This window comes from Oncorhynchus keta, chromosome 12 (assembly GCF_023373465.1).
Source record: "Oncorhynchus keta strain PuntledgeMale-10-30-2019 chromosome 12, Oket_V2, whole genome shotgun sequence".
NCBI classification, from domain to species: domain Eukaryota; kingdom Metazoa; phylum Chordata; class Actinopteri; order Salmoniformes; family Salmonidae; genus Oncorhynchus; species Oncorhynchus keta.
Window position 1 is genome coordinate 45,270,109 of NC_068432.1, and position 20,421 is coordinate 45,290,529.

At 41.4% G+C, this 20,421-nt stretch overlaps 2 protein-coding genes and 1 long non-coding RNA gene across 4 annotated transcripts in view; 2 read left to right on the forward strand and 1 right to left on the reverse strand.

The window, feature by feature from the left end:
* exd3 (exonuclease 3'-5' domain containing 3) overlaps positions 1–3,381 on the reverse strand; it is a 65,775-nt gene extending 62,394 nt beyond the window's left edge. For both annotated transcript variants that reach the window (XM_035783049.2, XM_035783048.2), the window contains exon 1: positions 3,282–3,381. The gene's annotated coding sequence lies outside the window, so the exon portion shown is untranslated. The remainder of the gene's footprint in view (positions 1–3,281) is intronic.
* A 1,009-nt stretch (positions 3,382–4,390) lies between these two features.
* Positions 4,391–17,975, forward strand: cdc37l1 (cell division cycle 37-like 1). The gene is made up of 8 exons (XM_035783050.2): positions 4,391–4,692; positions 5,707–5,985; positions 9,807–9,897; positions 10,020–10,135; positions 10,531–10,653; positions 13,114–13,290; positions 13,402–13,473; positions 16,862–17,975. The coding sequence occupies exons 1-8, from the start codon at positions 4,585–4,587 to the stop codon at positions 16,979–16,981; spliced, it is 1,086 nt and encodes a 361-aa protein (XP_035638943.1). The 5' UTR covers positions 4,391–4,584; the 3' UTR covers positions 16,982–17,975.
* Positions 17,976–18,426: 451 nt separating this feature from the next.
* Positions 18,427–19,529, forward strand: LOC118391555 (uncharacterized). Its single transcript, XR_008061212.1, has 2 exons — positions 18,427–18,528; positions 18,883–19,529. It is a non-coding gene; the product is annotated as an uncharacterized LOC118391555 (long non-coding RNA).
* Positions 19,530–20,421: the final 892 nt, after the last annotated feature.

Consider the following 20,421-nt stretch of genomic DNA (forward strand, 5'->3'; position numbering starts at 1 on the left):
AGCCATTAGGCTGATAGGCTTGAAGTCATAAACAGCACTGTGCTTGCGAAGAGCTGCTGGCAAAACGCACAAAAGTGCTAATTGAATGAATGATTACGGGCCTGCTGCTGCTCAGTCAGACTGCTCTAGCAAATCAGACTTAATTATAACATAATAACACACAGAAATACGAGCCTTTGGTCATTAAGATGATCGAATCCGGAAACTATCATTTTGAAAACAAAACGTTTATTATTTCAGTGAAATACGGAACCATTCGGTATTTTATCTAACGAGTGGCATCACTAAGTCTAAATATTCTTGTTACATTGCACAACCTTCAATGTATATCATAATTACGTAAAATTCTGGCAAATTAGTTCGCAATGAGCCAGGCAGCCCAAACTGTTGCATATACCCTGACTCTGCGTGCAATGAATGCAAGAGAAATTACACAATTTCACCTGGTTAATATTGCCTGCTAAACTGAATTAGTAGTTATAACTAGTGATTATGATTGATTGTTTTTTATACAATAAGTTTAATGCTAGCCAGCAATTTACCTTGGCTTCTACTGCATTCGCGTAACAGGCAGGCTACTCGTGGAGTGCAATGGTTAGAGCGTTGGACTAGTTAACTGTGCGGTTGCAAGATTGAATCCCTGAGCTGACAAGGTGAAAATCTGTCGTTCTGCCCCTGAACAAGGCAGTTAACCCACAGTTCCTAGGCTGTCATTGAAAATAAGAATGTGTTCTTAACTGACTTGCCTAGTTAAATAAAAGGTATAAAAAAAAAAAACATTTTAAAAATCATAATAATAATAATCAGAAATCGGCGCCCAAAAACACCAATTACCGATTGTTATGAAAACTTTAAATCGGCCCTAATTAATCGGCCATTCCGATTAATCGGTCGACCTCTAGTTGCTACCCTATTACCAGAACTTCTCACAAGCTGTATTCATATTAGTGATTGGGGGAAAAATAGTTACATATCGCAAAATATTTTTTTGCACTAGAGGGCCTTAGCTGCACCAAAACTCCAGTATGTTTCCTTCATAGCTTGTTCTCCATCTTTTTAAATAGGGAGACAATCTGTTTTCAGCACTTATTTCCATGACTGATCAACACTTACGGTGAGCAATATGTTTGGAGCATCAAACCGCAATAAAATCACAGTATCGAATTGCAATACCTATACAATTGCAAAACATATTCTATCGTGATTACCTGGCAATTCCCAGCCTTAATTCAAATGGAAATGTATAAAAAAAGGGTCCATAAATTGGAATTAACAGGGACCTCACGATACAATATTATCACAATACTTAGTAATATAATAATAATAATCTAATAATAATAATAATAAATAATATATGCCATTTAGCAGACGCTTTTATCCAAAGCGACTTATAATAATAATAATAATAATAATATATGCCATTTAGCAGACGCTTTTATCCAAAGCGACTTACAGTCATGTGTGCATACATTCTACGTATGGGTGGTCCCGGGAATCGAACCCACTAACGTGGCGTTACAAGCGCCATGCTCTACCAACTGAGCTACAGAAGGACCGCACTTAGGAGGATCACACTTAGGTTACCGATATGATATGTATTGTAATTCTCTATGTATTGAGATTCTATACTGCGATTCCATGTTCAAACATATTGCTCACCATATGTCTGCAGCAGAGGGACAAGAGAGAGCCATGACAAAATGAGTTTGATCAGTCATGGAAATAAAAGTGATGAAAACAAATTGGCTCCCTATTTTTTTTAAAGATGGAGGACAAGCTATTAAGAAGAAAAATACTGAGTTTTGGTGCATGTACAGCTGACTAGCACAAAAATAATATCCCGGTGTGTGACTATCGATTTCTTCCTCTATCACTATAAAAAAAAAAAAACTTGAATTAACTTGAAAAAACCCTTATCTTACATCAGGGGTATTCAATCGGGGGTCCAAGATACTACAAGGGGTCCATACATTTTGTCATGAATGTTGTCATGAATATCTCTAGCAACAACAGAATAAACTAACTTTATTTCTCAACTCCTAATTTTGAGCAAATTACACCCACTGGAGTCAAATACACTCACTGGAGTCAAATACACTCACTGGAGTATCTGACATAGGCTTTGAAAAAGCACCCACGAATAGGCTACCAGTCAACAGGCTACCAGTCAACAGGCTACCAGTCAACAGGCTACCAGTCAATAGGCTACCAGTCAACAGGCTACCAGTCAATAGGCTACCAGTGCGGCAAGTGGTGCTGGCTGCTGGTAAGCTTTCTTGACTTAATACATGGCTAACCTTTGTTTACCAGCTAAACAGTTACTATTAGCAAAAATGTGTTAGCCTATTAGCTAGAAAGGTAACTCCTATGTTATTTACATTTCCTTTTCCAATTATAATGTGGGAGGTAAAACATGTTTTTTAACTATAGCAAATCTATTAATTTTCAAATGTTGATTACTTCTCCTTGCTATTATCATTCACCTGATGATAAGACAAGACATTTGGAGCAACATTTATTTTGCTAACGTGTGATGAGGGTCCCTGGGACGCCATTTTGCCTGAGATGGGGTCCATGGGCAGCAGAAGGTTGAAGACCCATGTCCTACATATTTCAGAATTTCACTTGAACAAGTTATGAACCAGAGCTGAAGCGTCCCTGCGCGCGCACACCCTGTGGGAACAGCAGACCACGAAAGGGCATTGCTGCCAGCTGGCTGTGAGACATGCTTTTGAGGTTGAGGATGTTATTTTAGGTCTGCCGTCTGGATTGTTTCTCTCCTCGTGGTATGTTATTGGCTCTCACAACTGACTCGTACAGCAGCAGCAGACTCTGATGCAGGGAGCTCTACTGTACTCTCCTGCCACCTATTGGCCACTATCGAACAGTACAGCATGATGGGAAGCCCTCTGTTAGACGGCTCATACTAGATGAGGAAATATACACAACATGTACCCAAAGAGAATCTTCTCTGTTGTAACATCCTGTTTTTGTTCACTAATTTGACAACTAGCCCAGAGTGGTGCGAGATGTGACATATTATGCATGGTGGGTTGTTACCAGTAGCTAGCTAACCCATGTCCAACTAGCTAACTGGCCCACCCAGCTGGCCACAAATTAGCAAGGCAGCTTGCTAGCATTTTAAAGCATTTATCTCACGTGTGAACGTTACCTACCTATCAACTCTATGTCAATGTGATGTGACATGGGTTGAATGTTAACCGAATTAACCACAATACATGCTATCTTACAATGTTTTGAAGGTGAAAAAATAGACTTACGTTATAACTTGCCTCTAGCTAGCTAGCACGAGCAAGGAAATGAAATTGAAATGATAGAGGTTTTGCCCGGAAGGATTCAGAACGGACACCACCAAGTTCTCGTTCTCGTCTATGTCTCGCGAGGTTTAGAAAATAACAGAATAGAATAGAATGTACTATTTTTATTTATTTATCCTTCATTTAACCAGGTAGGCAAGTTCAGAACAAGTTCTCATTTACAATTGCGACCTGGCCAAGATAAAGCAAAGTAGTTCGACACATACAACAACACAGAGTTACACATGGAGTAAAACAAACATACAGTCAATAATACAGTAGAAAAATAAGTCTATATACAATGTGAGCAAATGAGGTGAGATAAGAGGTAAAGGCAAAAAAAAGGCCATGGTGGCGAAGTAAATACAATATAGCAAGTAAAACACTGGAATTTTAGATTTGCAGTGGAAGAATGTGCAAAATAGAAATAGAAATAATGGGGTGCAAAGGAGTAATCTGTGAGCTGCTCTGACAGCTGGTGCTTAAAGCTAGAGGGAGATAAGTGTTTCCAGTTTCAGATATTTTTGTAGTTCGTTCCAGTCATTGGCAGCAGAGAACTGGAAGGAGAGGCGGCCAAAGGAAGAACTGGTTTTGGGGGTGACCAGAGAGATATACCTCCTGGAGCGCGTGCTACAGTGGGTGCTGTTATGGTGACCAGCGAGCTGAGATAAGGGGGACTTTACCTAGCAGGGTCTTGTAGATGACCTGGAGCCAGTGGGTTTGGCGACGAGTGTGAAGCGAGGGCCAGCCAACGAGAGCGTACAGGTCGCAGTGGTGGGTAATGTATGGGGCTTTGGTGACAAAACGGATGGCACTGTGATAGTATAGTGATGGAAATGGCTACCTGGTAGTTTTTATCATTATATAATTTTATACTTACATAGATATTTGAAAACAGGTAAACGTTTCCTCCCGTTAATAAAATAATCTCACGGCGATTTCATTTATTTTTAAGTACAGAAATGCTCGGCTATTTCTGTCCTGAAACGTGCTCCACATTAAAACACGTATAGTAAAATTGGTCATCAATATAAATAATAAATAAAATGCCAAAACATATTTGCCACGTGATCAAAGTTCCTCACCACGTGGTACTTGAATAAAAGCATGGAGGCTGCTGTGTATTTGTGCTCTGATCCAAATATCACTTTTGCTAGCGCTTTGCCTTTCTTTGGAAGAACTTAACCGATATCGATATTTTCCCAATTGATAGATTCGGCCTCGGGTGTTTTGAGCGGGTCGAGACGGAGCAGCAGCAGCAGCAGCGATGGAGTGGTTCGGGACTGGAAACTCCCCTATGTTTCCCGAAGAAGAAGAGGGTTACAGTGCCTCTGCCTCTTCTGTGCCAAGTAGCTTTCACAGCTCATCACTGCAGGTATTGTGAGGCTAAATGCCAATGCACATTTACCAATTCATTCTTTACGTTGTTAGCCAGCTTGGTAGGTACGTCAGTCATGGAGGAAATAAAGGCAAGCCAACCCAACCCACCACCTCCCCTGTTATTAGCTAGTTATTTAGCCTGCCGCTAGCTATTCGATAAACCCTTACGTGATGTTAAATCAGTGATAAAAATAGTTACAGTCAAGATGTAATTAGTTAGCTAGCTAACAAGTCAAGTACATTACATAATGTCAACAATGGAAACGAGTCTGAGCAATTGAGTCCGATTCCTTCATTTGTAACTTTCTACTTAACGAACGACGTTTAATGACTGAACATACACTAACGTTACAGTAGCTAGTTATTTAGCTAGTAGCCAGCCAATTAAACTCAATACGATTTAGCTAGCTTGTCAGGTTATTTTCATGACATTGTCTCATTGCCAGGTTTGACATTAGCGAGTCTAAGCCAGTCGTCCTTAACCCAGACAAGTGAGTGTCACTGACTAATTTACAGTGGTCTACAGGTATTACACAGCAAATTGGTGAATATGGCACTAGCTAGCTACACCAAATTTGTTTCTCTACACCAAATTTGTTTCTCAGTAATACTTGCTGTAATTCTTCTTTAGCCAGTCAAGCAGTAACAGCTAGCTACTTGCATAGCTTTCCCAGCTACTGTGGATAACATAAGCATCCATATCTAGTGTGTGCTGTCATCTCTATTCCCTGATAGTTATATCCATTAATGCGCTATTGAGTTGACAGCTGAAGCTTGTGGGTGGTGTTCATGTTATTATTAGCTCACAACCTCTGGTTTTACATGTCCATGTATAACTATTGCACACAGTTCGCCATAACAGAGTTACAGCAATGCATCGTCATCAGGAGGAGGAGAATGAGAGGCTTTAGGAATACTGGCCATGATTATAGACAGCAGCAGTGTGTGAGGGTCTCCTTACAAAGATATTCTGATACCAGTTCATAATAAGCTAATTATCTTCTTCCAGGAGGATGCCAGTGCAGAGTCCATGGTGTCCCTGTGCCAGAGACAGCAGCAGTGTGTGAAGGCCTCTGTTTCCAGCTGGCAGTTAGTGGAGGCTCAGGACCAGCTGTGTGGGATGGAGCTGCACGGCTCCGAGAGCGTCGAGCAGGAGCGCGCCCGCGCTGTCGCCGGCCAATCGGAGCTCTCGCAGACTGAACATGAGTGGCGCCGGAAGGAGAGCATGCTGGGAGGGAGCAGGAGCCCCGTGCTCAGCGCTGACAGCAGCCGGGACATGTTCGACAAGGTAACTAAGGTCGTGTCTACACTTGACACTTACATTTGACTTCTGCTATCAGAATCGAAGATCGCATTGAAAGACCGCTCTAGACACCAAGTCGCTTTGTGGTCTGATAGTGTTCAGATCTGGCTGACCACTTCAAGAGGTGGTTAGGAATGCATTGCGTGTGTGTCCAGACTGAGGAGAACCCCCCCCAATCAGGCTACAGAAAGCACATACAGTGGGCGACGTTATCAGCACTCCTCCCACCAGCGTTTGTACAATGTATACTAACATTTGAATATAGCCAGGGAAAAAGGAATCCGGACATGGTAGACACATTTTAAATGTAGGTGTAGATGCAGGAGGGGTTTGGAATTCATGATCAGAATACTAAAGCTGCATGAACTGTCAAGTCTAGACACAGCCTTAGAAAATGTAACGTTATGACTATAACTACAGTTCCCCGAAGGAGGGGAAAACAAGGTACAGCATACTATGGGGAGTTGCACACTTGCGTGTTCTGTTGCAGGATCGACAATTCACGCCTGACAAGGCCAATGAAATCCACGCCTCGGTGGAAGCCCCGCCTACCACGGGTGATGGGTGTAAGGCTTGGTTTCATTCTTTCAATTTAAAACATCTCTTCAGAGCCCCGGAAGGGAGGGCACAGGGCCATATAGGTGGAAATAAACAGTGAGCTCCAAAGTTATTCGGACAGTGACAATTTGGCTGTTTGGGCTCTGTACTCCAGTGCTTTGGATGTTAAATGATATAATGACTATAAGGTTCAAGTGCAGATGTTGAGATTGAATTTGAGAGTATTTTCATCCATATCGGGTGAACGGTTTAGAAATTACAGCACTTTTTGTACATAGTCCCCCACCCCCCATTTTAGGGGACCAAAAGTATTGGGGCAAATTCACTTGTGTATTAAATAAGGCTGTGTGATTTGGCCAATATATATATATATATATATATATATATATATATATATATATATATATATATATATATATATATAAAAATGTACAGTATTTAATGTTTTTGAATAATACAGGTAAAATATTTTGCTTTATGAGTAGTGTGTGACCCTAGGATGGCAACGCATACAGTGGCTAGCGAAAGTATTCACCCCCCGTTGGCATTTTTCTATTTTGTTGCCTTACAACCTGGAATTAAAATGGATTTTGGGGGGGTTTGTATCATTTGATTTACACAACATGCCTACCACTTTGAAGATCCAAAATATTTTTTCTTGTGAAACAAACAAGAAATAAGATGAATAAACAGAACTTGAGTGTGCATAACTATTCACTCCCCCCAAAGTCAATACTTTGAAGAGCTACCTTTTGCAGCAATTACAGCTGCAAGTCTCTTGGGGTGTGTCTCTATAAGCTTGGCACATCGAGCAACTGGGATTTTTGCCCATTGTTCAAGGCAAAACTGCTCCAGCTCCATCAAGTTGGATGGGTTCCGCTGGTGTACGGCAATCTTTAAGTCATATCACATATTATCAATTGGATTGAGGTCTGGGCTTTGAGTAGGCCAATCCAAGACATTTAAATGTTTCCCCTTAAACCACTCGAGGATCAGCGGGATGGAGATGTTGTTACCTACCCTCACCACCTGGGGGCGGCCCGTCAGGAAGTCCAGTACCCAGTTGCACAGGGTGGGGTCAAGACCCAGGGTCTCGAGCTTGATGCCGAGTTTGGAGGGTACTATGGCGTTAAATGCTGAGCTGTAGTTGATGAACAGCATTCTTAAATAGGTTTTCCTCTTGTCCAGATGGGTTAGGGCAATGTGGTTGCGATTGCGTCGTCTGTGGACCTGTTAGGGCGGTAAGCTAATTGGAGTGGGTCTAGGGTGGAGGTGATATGGTCCTTGACTAGTCTCTCAAAGCACTTAATGACAATTGATGTGAGTGCTACAGGGCGGTAGTCGTTTAGCTCCGTTACCTTAGCTTTCTTGGGAACAGGAACAATGGCGGCCTTCTTAAAGCATGTGGGCACAGCAGGCTGGGATAAGGATTGATTGAATATGTCCGTAAACACACCGGCCAGCTGGTCTGCGCATGCTCTGAGGACGCGGCTAGGGATGCCATCTGGGCCTGCAGCCTTGCGAGGGTTAACACGTTTAAATGTTTTGCCCACGTCGGCTGCAGTGAAGGAGAGTCCTCAGGTTTTGGTCTACCACAAAGGGACAGTTTAGTTGGTGCAACGTAACATGCTGACCAGACCGGACACGTCGCGAGCGTTGCTAAATAAATTTATAAATCCATGTTATTCAATTATTGCACCCACACTGCTCGCGCATGCCAACGAGCGTCTGCTATTCCAAGGGCTAAAATAGAAATCAGTTCTATTTCTGACGCAGATCGTGCTGCAAGTCCTGCCTCCCACCTCCTCATTGGCTTATAAAAGCAGGTACTCACGTGCCATCTCCTCATTGGTTTCCATACATGTTTAATGCTTTTCGACCTGTCCCCAAATGAATGTCATTGGTTCAGAGTTTGTTTTGATATTTTAACCTGCGTGTCGTGATCGTGTTTGGTGTAGTGGGACAAAATACATTTATGCACGATGGCGCACGTGCTCAGACGTAGCTTGAATCATTCCTGTTCACACCAAGGTGAAGAATGGCATAAGTGAAGGAATGAATCCGATTCTCATGCTTATCAACTGTGGAAGGCGGAGCTTCCAGCGAGACATGGATTTCATTGTCAGGTGTGATTTGTAGATCCTTCAACCGAAGTTGCAAGAGTGCAACCCCCCCATAGTATGTTTTACCGAAGTTGACAGACTGAAAGGGAACCTACAGACACACGTTTGGGGAATCTCAATTGCATTTCCTTTATTCCTTGCGTTATTCGCCGCCTCCTCAAACTCCATTGGATGAGAAAGTCCATGATCCCTCCCCTCAGAACTTCTGATCAAATGGGTTTTAAGAAGGCCGAAGAGAAAAGATGTGAGGAATGATGGACATGCAAACCAAGTTAGATTTCTCTAAATTGTATCTCCTTGATGCCTTGTGTGCGCCCTTCTCACTTCATCAAAGCACATTGAATGAGAAGGTCAGAGGAGAAAGCGAGGAATGAATCAAGTATGTGTAGCTGCAGCCCAATATGCCAACCGGAGTGTGGGTGTGTCGAAAGGAGTGGGTGTGTGTATAGCGACTCTGCTAATTGGGCAGATTTGTTGCCAATCAGCCACGTTTTTTGCGTGGCTGGTTGTGCTGCACTAGGAGTCGATAAGACAGCGACCTGTGCACCGGTGTTGTATCTACGTGCCTGCCGACTTGAAATGCTTCGTACTTGGTATCACTGTAGTGTCGCCGGTGGTAACTAACGTGGCCGTTCATTTTCTCACACTATTTTATTTCAAGTACTAAAGTAGCCTACACAAGAAATAACTAATATTGATAGCCATCTAGATGTCACCTTGATACGTAGACTACATACATATTACTCAATGGGTAGGGCATGAATGGTGACACAGTGCCCTTCACTGCCGCTTGACCAAGCGCTATTGTCTGGCAACTGCGTGCGAAGTAACTACGTGGTAGCCAATATTAGGGTGACCGTCACAGTAAGCACACGCATACAACTCATGAAGAAACAGTACACCACCATCAATACTTTTAGTCAGTTTTACACATTTTCAGTTATTAAACTAACAATGAAATACAACTGACTCTTTCTTAAAAACAAAGTCCAAACTATCGCAGAGTGCTTTTTGACCCACTCCCTTTTCTTTCGACACACCCGTTCGTCCTTACTCCGGTCGCTATATTTGGAATGCTGCTACCCTCTTCTCAGTGGACTGTGCTTCTCTTTCCTTCTCCTATAGAGTATTATTAATAGTAAAAACGTTGAATTGGAGGTTCACGACAAGAGCAAAACCTTTGTTCAGAAGTATGAAAAAGAATTGAGACATTTTGGTGAGTGAAATGTTTAGTCTACTGTTTATCATGGTGATGCAGCAGGTGTGGCATTGTGGAATGGTATTGGTCCGTTGTCTCTATTGTGATTGGTCCGATGTGTCTCCATTGTGATTGGTCAGGCATGTTGCGGAGGTGGGATGACAGCCAGCGCTTCCTGTCTGACCTGCATCACCTCATCTGTGAGGAGACGGCCAACTACCTGATCCTCTGGTGCTTTAGACTTCAGGCCGACGAGGTCAGAAAAATATCACACTGTCCTGTGAATTTATTTGCAGCTAGAATTTGGTACAATAGATTTTTAGATTTCTAAACGCCAATATCAGCCGGCCGTATGTTTCCTGTTCAGTGTTGATGTGTAAACTATTGTTTACTGACCGACAGATCTAACTATTGTTAAAAGGCCAGACTGATCCTTCAGCATCTTTTCTAACAAATTACATTTCTGAATGAGATAATTTTATACTTATGACTATGGGTCACTTATGTTAGAGATTCTATCCTGTTCCCTTCCTCCTGACAGATATTTGTTCAGGTTTACGAACATTGACTTTATAGTATAACCTACAGACTTGATTTGTGTTATACGGCTGGATTCACATTTTTTCTCCACTTTGATCTATTCAACCACAGAAAGAGGCGTTGATGGAGCAGGTCGCTCACCAGGCTGTTGCTATGCAGTTTATCCTGGAGATGGCCAGCACCTCCCAGCAGGATCCCAGAGGCTGCTTCCGTCACTTCTTCCACAAAGCCAAAGTAAGCATCGAGCTATTCTGGTCTGTCTGCTGACGAGTCACGGTTAAGTCATTATACCACATCAGGCACCCTAAGAATGGGGTGTAACGGCTCCCTATTCCCTATATAATAGTGCACTACTTTTGACACGGGGGTCACGTAGGGCTTTGGTCAAACATAATGCACTATAAAGTGAATAGGGTGCTATTTGAGGCATCCTAAGACTACGCAAAGGCTCTCTCTAACCATCCCTGTCTGTCTGCTGAGTCACTGTCAAGTCATTATACTGCAAAGTAATATAAGGCAAATTGTTCACCCACCATATAACCAGTGGTTATTGATAAGCTAAGTTGAGGATTGATCAAATGTTTTAATGCGTGATTTAATGATCAAACTTGTCAATGTTTTGACAGATTTTATGTTATTATTTCATGTTATGTAACTAACTGTCATTCACTAAAAAGTTGTACTGTACAGTGATGTAATGTGGTCAAATTACCACTAGAGAGAGACAGGAGTCACAACAGACTCCTACAACATCACAATGATATACAGCTACATGCTTTCATGCCAAAACAGTGTAAGAATTTCTGTATGATTACCAGTGTTTTACATATTGATATGATTTTAAGAGGCTGCATGGTTTAATTCCAAAATATTTGTTGCTTTTCTCAGCTGTAATCATGCATCTACAACTGCGTAACACACTCTTAATGTTTAGAGAACACTATTATTTTTTTATAAGAGGCCTCCCGAGTGGTGCAGCGGAGCAAAGGCTCTGCATCGCAGTGCTTGAGGCGTCACTACAGACCCGGGTTCGTTCCCAGACTGTCACAACAGGCAGGGACTGGGAGTCCCATAGGGTGATGCACAATTGGCCCGGGTTATGAGAGGGTTTGGCTGGGGGTGGACGCTAACGTCCCATCTGACCATCATCCAGTGAAAGTGCAGGTCGCCAAATTCAAACAACAGAAATCTCATAATTAAAATTTCTCAAACATGCATGTATTATACACCATTTTAAAGATGAACTTGTTGTTAATCCCACCACAGTGTCCGATTTCAAACAGGCTTTACGACAAAAGCATACCATGCGATTATGTTAGGTCAGTACCTAGTCACAAAAAAACACAGCCATTTTTCCAGCCAAAGAGAGGAGTCACAAAAAGCAGAAATGGAGAGAAAATGAATGACTAACCATCAGATGGCACTCATAGGACTTCATGTTACACAATACATTTATGTTTTGTTCGATAAAGTTCATATTTATATCCAAATATCTCTGTTTACATTGGCGCGTTATGTTTTGCCTGCAGAACATCCGGTGAAAGTGCAGAAAGCTACGTCAATTTATAGAAATACTCATCATAAATGTTGATGAAAATACAACTGTTATGCATGAAATTTAAGATATAGTTCTCCTTAATGCAACCGCTGTGTCAGATTTCAAAAAAGCTTTACGGAAAAAGCACACCATGGAATAATCTGAGTACAGCGCTCAGACCAAAACAAGCAATACAGATACCCTCCATGTTATGGAGTCAACAAAAGTCGGAAATAGCATTATAACTATTCACTTACCTTTGATCTTCATCAGAATGCACTCCCAAGAATCCCAGTTCCACAATAAATGTCCAAATACCTAATTTTTGTTTGCGCATTTAGTACAGTAATCCAAATGTGCAATGGACCAGGCAAAGTCAAAAAAGTTGTATTACAGTTTGTAGAAACATTTCAAACGATGTATATAATCAATCTTTAGGATGTTTTTATCATAAATCGTCAATAATGTTTCAACTGGAGAATTCCTTTGTCTTTAGAAATGAAAGGGAACAGAGCTAACTCTCACTGGCGAGCACCTGACTGTGCACATGGCCTTCTGGCAGACCCATGACTCAATCAGCTCTCATTCTCTCCTACTTCACAGTAGAAGCCTGAAACAAGGTGGAAGCCTTAGAAAGTGCAATATGACCCCACAGACACTGTATATCGGATAGGCTAAGACTTGAAAACCTACAAACCTCATATTTCCCACATTCTGATTGGATTTGTTTCTCAGGTTTTTGCCTGCCATATGAGTTCTGTTATATTCAGACATCATTCAAAAAAATGTTGAAACTTCAGTGTTTTCTATCTAAATCTAATAATATGCATATCCTAGCATCTGGGCCTGAGTAGCAGGCAGTTTACTCTGGGCACTCTTTTCATTGCGATGTGAAAATACTGCCCCCTACCCCAAAGAAGTTAAGAACCGCAGTTTGGCGGGTCATGTTTCGGAAGACTCATGACTCGACCTTCACCTCTCCTGAGCCCATTGGGGAGTTGCAGTGATGAGACAAGATCGCAATTGGATATCACCAAATTGGTGGAAAAAAGGGGGTAAAATATATTTTTATTTATTATGATTCCAAGTTCCTCTTGTCAACCCGAGGATGATCAAGTAAGTCTTTAATTCCATTGTCATATTTTCCCCTGTGTAAGGCAGGACAAGAGGGGTACTTAAATGTCTTCCATGCTGAGCTAGAGGCCTTTAAGCAGAGAGTAAAAGAGTACACTGTCAAGTTCAAAGGAGAGACCCTCTCCAATGACACACCGCTCCAGAGCAGTACAGCACGCTGTCATCTGGATCCCAAAGAGGTTCTAGAATCTTTACCCCCAGTGAGTATTCTAAATGACATATTTGAATTTTTGACATGCAACTGTATGGTAACAATTTAATATAGTAATTTCAATGTTTTGTTCTGATATATTTCTTCCGTTCTGAAACAGGATCTGAAGGCAGGGTTCCAGCTGCAAGACATGCAGATTCTCCAGAATGTTCTCAGCACCATGAATCCACAGGTAATGGCTACAGGTCTGTTTTCTTAGTAGACTGACTACAGAGTCAGACACGTACTGTACATGGGAAATAGATCTTTATTCAGCCACACTATTTGTTAATAACTATTATTTACTCCTATGCCAATTGCTACCACATGTACAAGGTATAACCTCGGGAAGCTTAAAAAATGTCAGCTATACTGTGAGACGAGGGGCCTTATTTCTTATATAAACATTGAGTTAAAAGATGGAAATATCCAAAGAGCTCAAGTTAATGTTCAAGTTTCAAGCCGTGCTCTCTATTTTTAAAAACTGAAGTAAATTCAGTCAGTGTGTTTCTCTAGAACAGAATAGAGAGAGAGAGAGAGAGAGAGCGAGAGAGAATCACCCCCAACTGGCCCCTGAAACCTGACTCTATGTCAAATCCTAAAAGAGAGAGTGAAACAAGGAAATGAAACATGTCCTCCTCCACAAATAACACTTAGTTAGCAGTTGGGCCCCTGTTGGAACTAGATGTGGGCCAATGAACGCAGAAAAGAAACTCCTGTTACATAAGCATTATAATCAGCTTGAGCAGTAGACTGGGTTAATCCCTTTGTGTCCCAAAATGGCACCCTATTCCCTATATATTATACTACTCTTGCCCAGGACTCATTCAAAAGTAGTGCTTTATAAAGGGAATAGAGTGCCGTTTGGTACACATCCCATGTACATCCATTCAGAGCAGCTCAGGCAGGTCAACTTTCCAAACCTCTCCCCCACCGTCTCACTAAGCACTGGGCCTATTTTAGAGTCCCAGATCAATTCAGCCTCTTGGATCATAATAAATACAACTATATGGACAGGGAGTGAGGAGCTGATCCTAGATGAAAAGGTTTTAGGAATCCGGTTACCTTTTTAGTCTTGACATCATCCTAAAACTGAACCTGTTTTAAGACACTTCCCAGACAAACTCTGAGCCACGAGTAAAATCAAGTCATAAAAGTTTATCACAGCTGGTAATCACAACAGTTTGCGGTTCCGCAAAGGAAAGATAGTGATGACCCTCATTTACATTGTTACAAATGATGGAGAATAACCAATTGCGATGAGCCATCGCCAGCTGTGAACTCTATTCAGACGCGCACTGTGAAGGTACATCAAATGTTGCCATGTTAAAGTGTTTGATATAACTGTCGCCTGACAAGATCACTTTGCCTACTGTTAATTATTGCCTAATATGTTGGCATGCATAACCTTTCTTTAACCAATTCTGATGGTTGTTAAAAGTAGAATTGACAATATTACTGTTATATCAACACACTGGTCACTCGTTTTACAACTCTAAATCGTGTTGACACAGTAGGCATGAAGTCCATTGCGTATAACGTTTTGAAAGATCTATCATTTTCATCTAACACAATCAAAGTAAACATAAGCCCTAGATGCCGTCAATTGCCCAAATTATAGGCGTGCCCAGTGTAGGCTTTTTCATTTAATTGCAATGTGATGTTGCACTCCAAAGGGATAACTTGAAATAACATGTAGGTAATTAAATAATCTAATCTAAAATGTTTGATTTATTACCCTAGTGGTTCTAAGTATTTATGCATGTCATATCATTGTCAAAAGCACAAGAGATTATTAATGGATTGATCCTATCAAAATGTTATCAACTCCAAAGCAGTTGCATGTGGCGCAGGAAAACACTGCCTCGCTGCAATTTTCTATTATCAAGACACCTGCTGGCAACTCTTACCCCTTTACACTCCAATGGAAGATTCGGTCACTGATAAATGCATACATTGGAACGCAGTGACTGTACAGTAACATGCTCTGCCTCACAGCACTAGGCTTTTGACTGACAGCCGTTCTGAACTTGAGCACTGCACGCTACATTAAGTTGCCCCCATCCCTCCCACTAATTGGGCAACTTTAGCAAATGTTTTTGTTGTCTTAGTGAGGGGGAATGCTGTAAATTTAGAGGACTGTGAATTTTGAAATATGAGACGATGATGATGATAAATACTGCATTAATGTCAATAGAAGCAAGCCAAATACCCATGATTCCTAATGTGCACTTCACATTTCATATCATAAAACTCCGGTCATATACAGTGTCAACATGTATAATCACCGTTTGATGTACAGTTACAAGATGAAATGGCGTCATACCCTGGGTTGTTCTGAACAGAATGAGCCCATGTTTCTTTACGTAAAGAGGGTTTTCTGCGGTACACGTACATAAATGCACTTATGACTCCTTTGTGTACACTCCAAAAGGATATTTTTCCCTGAATTGCATTGTGAAAGCCTAACACAAATGTCATATTTTATAACTAAGCTAGTCTCGTTGGCAATAGAACAAGCTTTTAAAGGATGCCCATCTGACCCGGATTGTGATTTATAATGGACCGTTTTTTTAGAGTGCATAAACATCAAGTCATTCTGTGATTGCGGGGATGCAGGGTTGCATTCCAAACACAACTATTACAAGTGTGCTTGCTGTAGTTCCTCAATGGTCCAGCTATGAGGGCTCAAAAAGTATTTTACAATTGTAGACTCTCCATGTACTGTGCACACTTTGGAGAAGTGTGTAGCCACTTGGAGACACCAGTTAGACCTCTCACTCAAACCCTTGTACTTTATTTGTCGTATGTTGCGCCTACACCACATTTTCCAGGAAGATTCATATATTACTGAATGTATCCAGATTACCTTCAGATTTTGTTATCAACAAATAACAGTACAGTAAAAAAATAAAATACTGTAAAATCAAGTGTAATGTTTTGGATTCAACTTTGGTCTAATAATTTCCCCATTATCTCCAAACTGTTCCCTTTTAATTGCTACCATGGTTATGCATATGCTTTTCAAATTTCTTCTATAAGAAACCTTTCAATTTAGCCCTATCCATATAGGCCAATTCCTACAAGTGTAAAGGGTTAACTGATTAGGACAGCTCGTGAGGTCTCCTAAATATCTGTCGACAAGGTGAGACTCTTATGACTAAAAATGTTTCATGCATAGCTTTTATTTTTACCCTTAAGAGTAGGAGTAAAATGTCTCCTCAGAACTTAAGACCAATTATCTACTCTGAGGCACTTTGTGGATACGGGCCCAGCACTCCTATTCTGAGAGGGTTGTTGAATACTGGTCCTGATGAATGCTGATGAAATGGGGAATTATCAGTGTCAGTGTCAAGATGCCCCACAGCAGGTGGATTATCGTCCCAGACTACACACTTCCCAGGGGAAATGGTGTTTGGAACAGGCAACCTTAGAACTAACCCATAAAGATGCATTAATCATATCATATCATATACAGGTGTCTGTTTCTTCTTTAGATTACTCAGTTATGGCTTATTGCATTTTAAGTTATTTTGGTTTTATCTCGTGAGTTGAAGTTGCTGTTTTGGTTGTACCACCAGGTGGCAGAGTACCATGTGAAGCGTTGTCTGGAGTCCGGCTTGTGGACGAACAAAGAAGGGAGACGGTCCAAGGAGGAAGTTAATCCAGAAACAGACGACCTGCGCATGATGGAGACATAACGACTGTGGTGCACACTCCCTCCATCTCTCCCATAGGAATTGACACTCTCAATAGGAAAAGGGCTGAGCTCCCCACAGAGACTTATTTTTGTATGCAGCAGAATCTGCGCCTGAATGTGTCTTGCACTTTATATTTGTTCAAAACAATCTATTTAAAGAAAGCGAGTGGTAGGTAATTTGAGGCACTTACCTTACCTTTTCTCATATAGCTAGAGTATCTCTACTCATGTCATATCTTGATTGTTTTAGCAGAGTGAACCTTGCTTTGTAAGGAAGTCATCTTTACACATGAATTTACAAGAACTACTTCAAACTTTTTAGAATTGTTTTTGTTTATATATTTTGGGGTATTCCTGTGACTCCGTTAATCAACCTTATGGGTGTGAAGAAGGGAGATAACAGTCCATCTACAGTAGGCTTCACAAGTAGGAAGTCTAGCGGTTAAGAGCGTTGGGCCAGTAACAGAGAAATTGGCCGTTCTGCCCTCGACCAAAGCAGTTAACCCCCAACAATAACTACGGGCGCCAACGACATGGACGTTGTTTTAAGGCAGCCCCCCGCACCGCTCTGATACAGAGGGGTTGGATTAAAAGCAGAAGACTCATTTTGGTTGAATGAATTGTTGGGCAAATGACTAGGTATCCCCCTTTCCTTCCTTTAGTAGGAGGGGAAAAGCCTGAGCATTACAATCAAACTTGCTCTTGTCGTAAATAAAAGTGCACCATGTTTTGGTTGAAGAAACAAGAGGCCTAATCCTGGAGTCCTATTTCTGCAGTCTCTAACGTTCTGTCCAACACCACTGAGCCACTCGTCATAGACAGAAAACTGTCATAGACACGTGCAAACGCTCTGGGCCCATATTCACTAAGTGTGAATAGGAGTGCTAGTCTAAGGTCTGGTCAACACCTCCAATATGGTTTGAAAGGTCTGCCCTCCCCCCTCTAATTCATAATGGTTTAAAAGGTCTGCCCCCCCTCTAATTCATAATGGTTTGAAAGGTCTGCCCTCCCCCTCTAATTCATAATGGTTTAAAAGGTCTGCCCTCCCCCTCTAATTCATAATAGTTTAAAAGGTCTGCCCCCTCCCCTCTAATTCATAATGGTTTAAAAGGTCTGCCCTCCCCCTCTAATTCATAATAGTTTAAAAGGTCTGCCCCCCCCTCTAATTCATAATAGTTTAAAAGGTCTGCCCCCCTAATTCATAATAGTTTAAAAGGTCTGCCCCCTCTAATTCATAATAGTTTAAAAGGTCTGCCCCCCTCTAATTCATAATGGTTTAAAAGGTCTGCCCCTCCCCCTCTCATTCATAATGGTTTAAAAGGTCTGCCCCTCCCCCTCTCATTCATAATGGTTTAAAAGGTCTGCCCCTCCCCCTCTCATTCATAATGGTTTAAAAGGTCTGCCCCTCCCCTCTCATTCATAATGGTTTAAAAGGTCTGCCCCTCCCCTCTCATTCATAATGGTTTAAAAGGTCTGCCCCTCCCCCTCTCATTCATAATGGTTTAAAAGGTCTGCCCCTCCCCCCTCTCATTCATAATGGTTTAAAAGGTCTGCCCCTCCCCCTCTCATTCATAATGGTTTAAAAGGTCTGCCCCTCCCCCTCTCATTCATAATGGTTTAAAAGGTCTGCCCCTCCCCCTCTCCCTGCCCCCCTCTCATTCATAATGGTTTAAAAGGTCTGCCCCTCCCCCTCTCATTCATAATGGTTTAAAAGGTCTGCCCCTCCCCTCTCATTCATAATGGTTTAAAAGGTCTGCCCCTCCCCCTCTCATTCATAATGGTTTAAAAGGTCTGCCCCTCCCCTCTCATTCATAATGGTTTAAAAGGTCTGCCCCTCCCCCTCTCATTCATAATGGTTTAAAAGGTCTGCCCCTCCCCCTCTCATTCATAATGGTTTAAAAGGTCTGCCCCTCCCCCCTCTCATTCATAATGGTTTAAAAGGTCTGCCCCTCCCCCCTCTCATTCATAATGGTTTAAAAGGTCTGCCCCTCCCCCCTCTAATTCATGATTTAAAAAGCTAAACTGATCTCAGATCAGCACTCCTATTCTGACACTCTGGATGAGGGCCCTGTGCTCTTTCAGCTCCTGTGTGTCCAGTTTGTCATTAGGACAATATTTAATGGTGATATACTACCATGGTAGTATAATGACGACTTCACTATGCAAAGCAATGAGTTAGCTGTTATTACTTTTGTTACTGCTGGTCACTCATCCTCAACCAACACTCATAAAATGTATTGCTCTGTCCATCACAGAAGAATAAGCTTCTCAACATATCAATGTATGGCTGCTAAACGCAACTGCTCACATAATTGATTGTGAAACTGGAAACAACCTGTAGAACTGACTTTGGCTGCCATAATGTGAAAACATCCTGTACTAGTCTGTGCTGTTTGAAATAGAACCGCTTTAAAACAACTGTGCAGAGTAAATGGCTATAATACGTTAGGTCTACCTGAACACATTTGAAACGTTCTGCAAAAATCTAATGAAATAAATGAATTGAAATCTGTTGTTGCTTTTCACTGTTTTTTGTTTTTTTCATGATAGTTATAATAAAATCTTATCAGCCTGATCAGTCTCTTCCAGATAGTGAGACTCGATAATAACTTATTACAGAACAAGTATATTGTTTAAGATACTGTATATTCATACATTTATGGATATATAAGTCATTTATCACTGATTATTAAAGAGCTAATCTCAGGGTAACACAGAACTAAAGTCTGCTCGATTAAATTCTGGGTCCGTGAGATGCTAGAACGAGTAGCTCCATCCTCTCTGCAAGTTATGGGCTTAATGACTGCCTTTCCAAAATCTGAAAAAAAAATGGTAACACCTCAGTTGTGATTTGTCCAAATAACCAGTGATGGAAAAAAACGAGGCACCAAAACTATAGCTGCTCATTAACTATCAGTGCTCATAATAGATCTATTGCATTTTATGTTTACATATTCTGCCCATGAGAGATTGTCAAAGAACAGGTCATAATGTGCTACAAAAAATACTGCATATAATAGCTTTTCAATATAGAGACAGCCATTAGATGACAAATCTATACTCAGACTAAATACACATAATAAACAAAGTGTATAAAACATTAGGAATAGCTGCTCTTCCCATGACAGACTGACTGGGTGAATGCTGTGATCCCTTAGTGATGTCACCTGTTAAATCCTAAACCCACTTCACATAGAGACTGGTTAAAGAAGGATTTTTAAGCCTTGAGACAATTTGAGGGGAAAAGATATTTACGCCCGTGTGGCCATGAGGTGAGTGGGTAAGATGGTGGATGGGGGAAAAAATGAGAAAAGTGGAACATGTTTTGAGTGAATATGGAGTGTTGGATCACAGAACCTTTGGAAGAGCTACAGAAGGAACTTGAACGTGACACGAGTGAGGATGAATTAACCGCAATGGCAGGTGCGGCGAAGGCAGAGT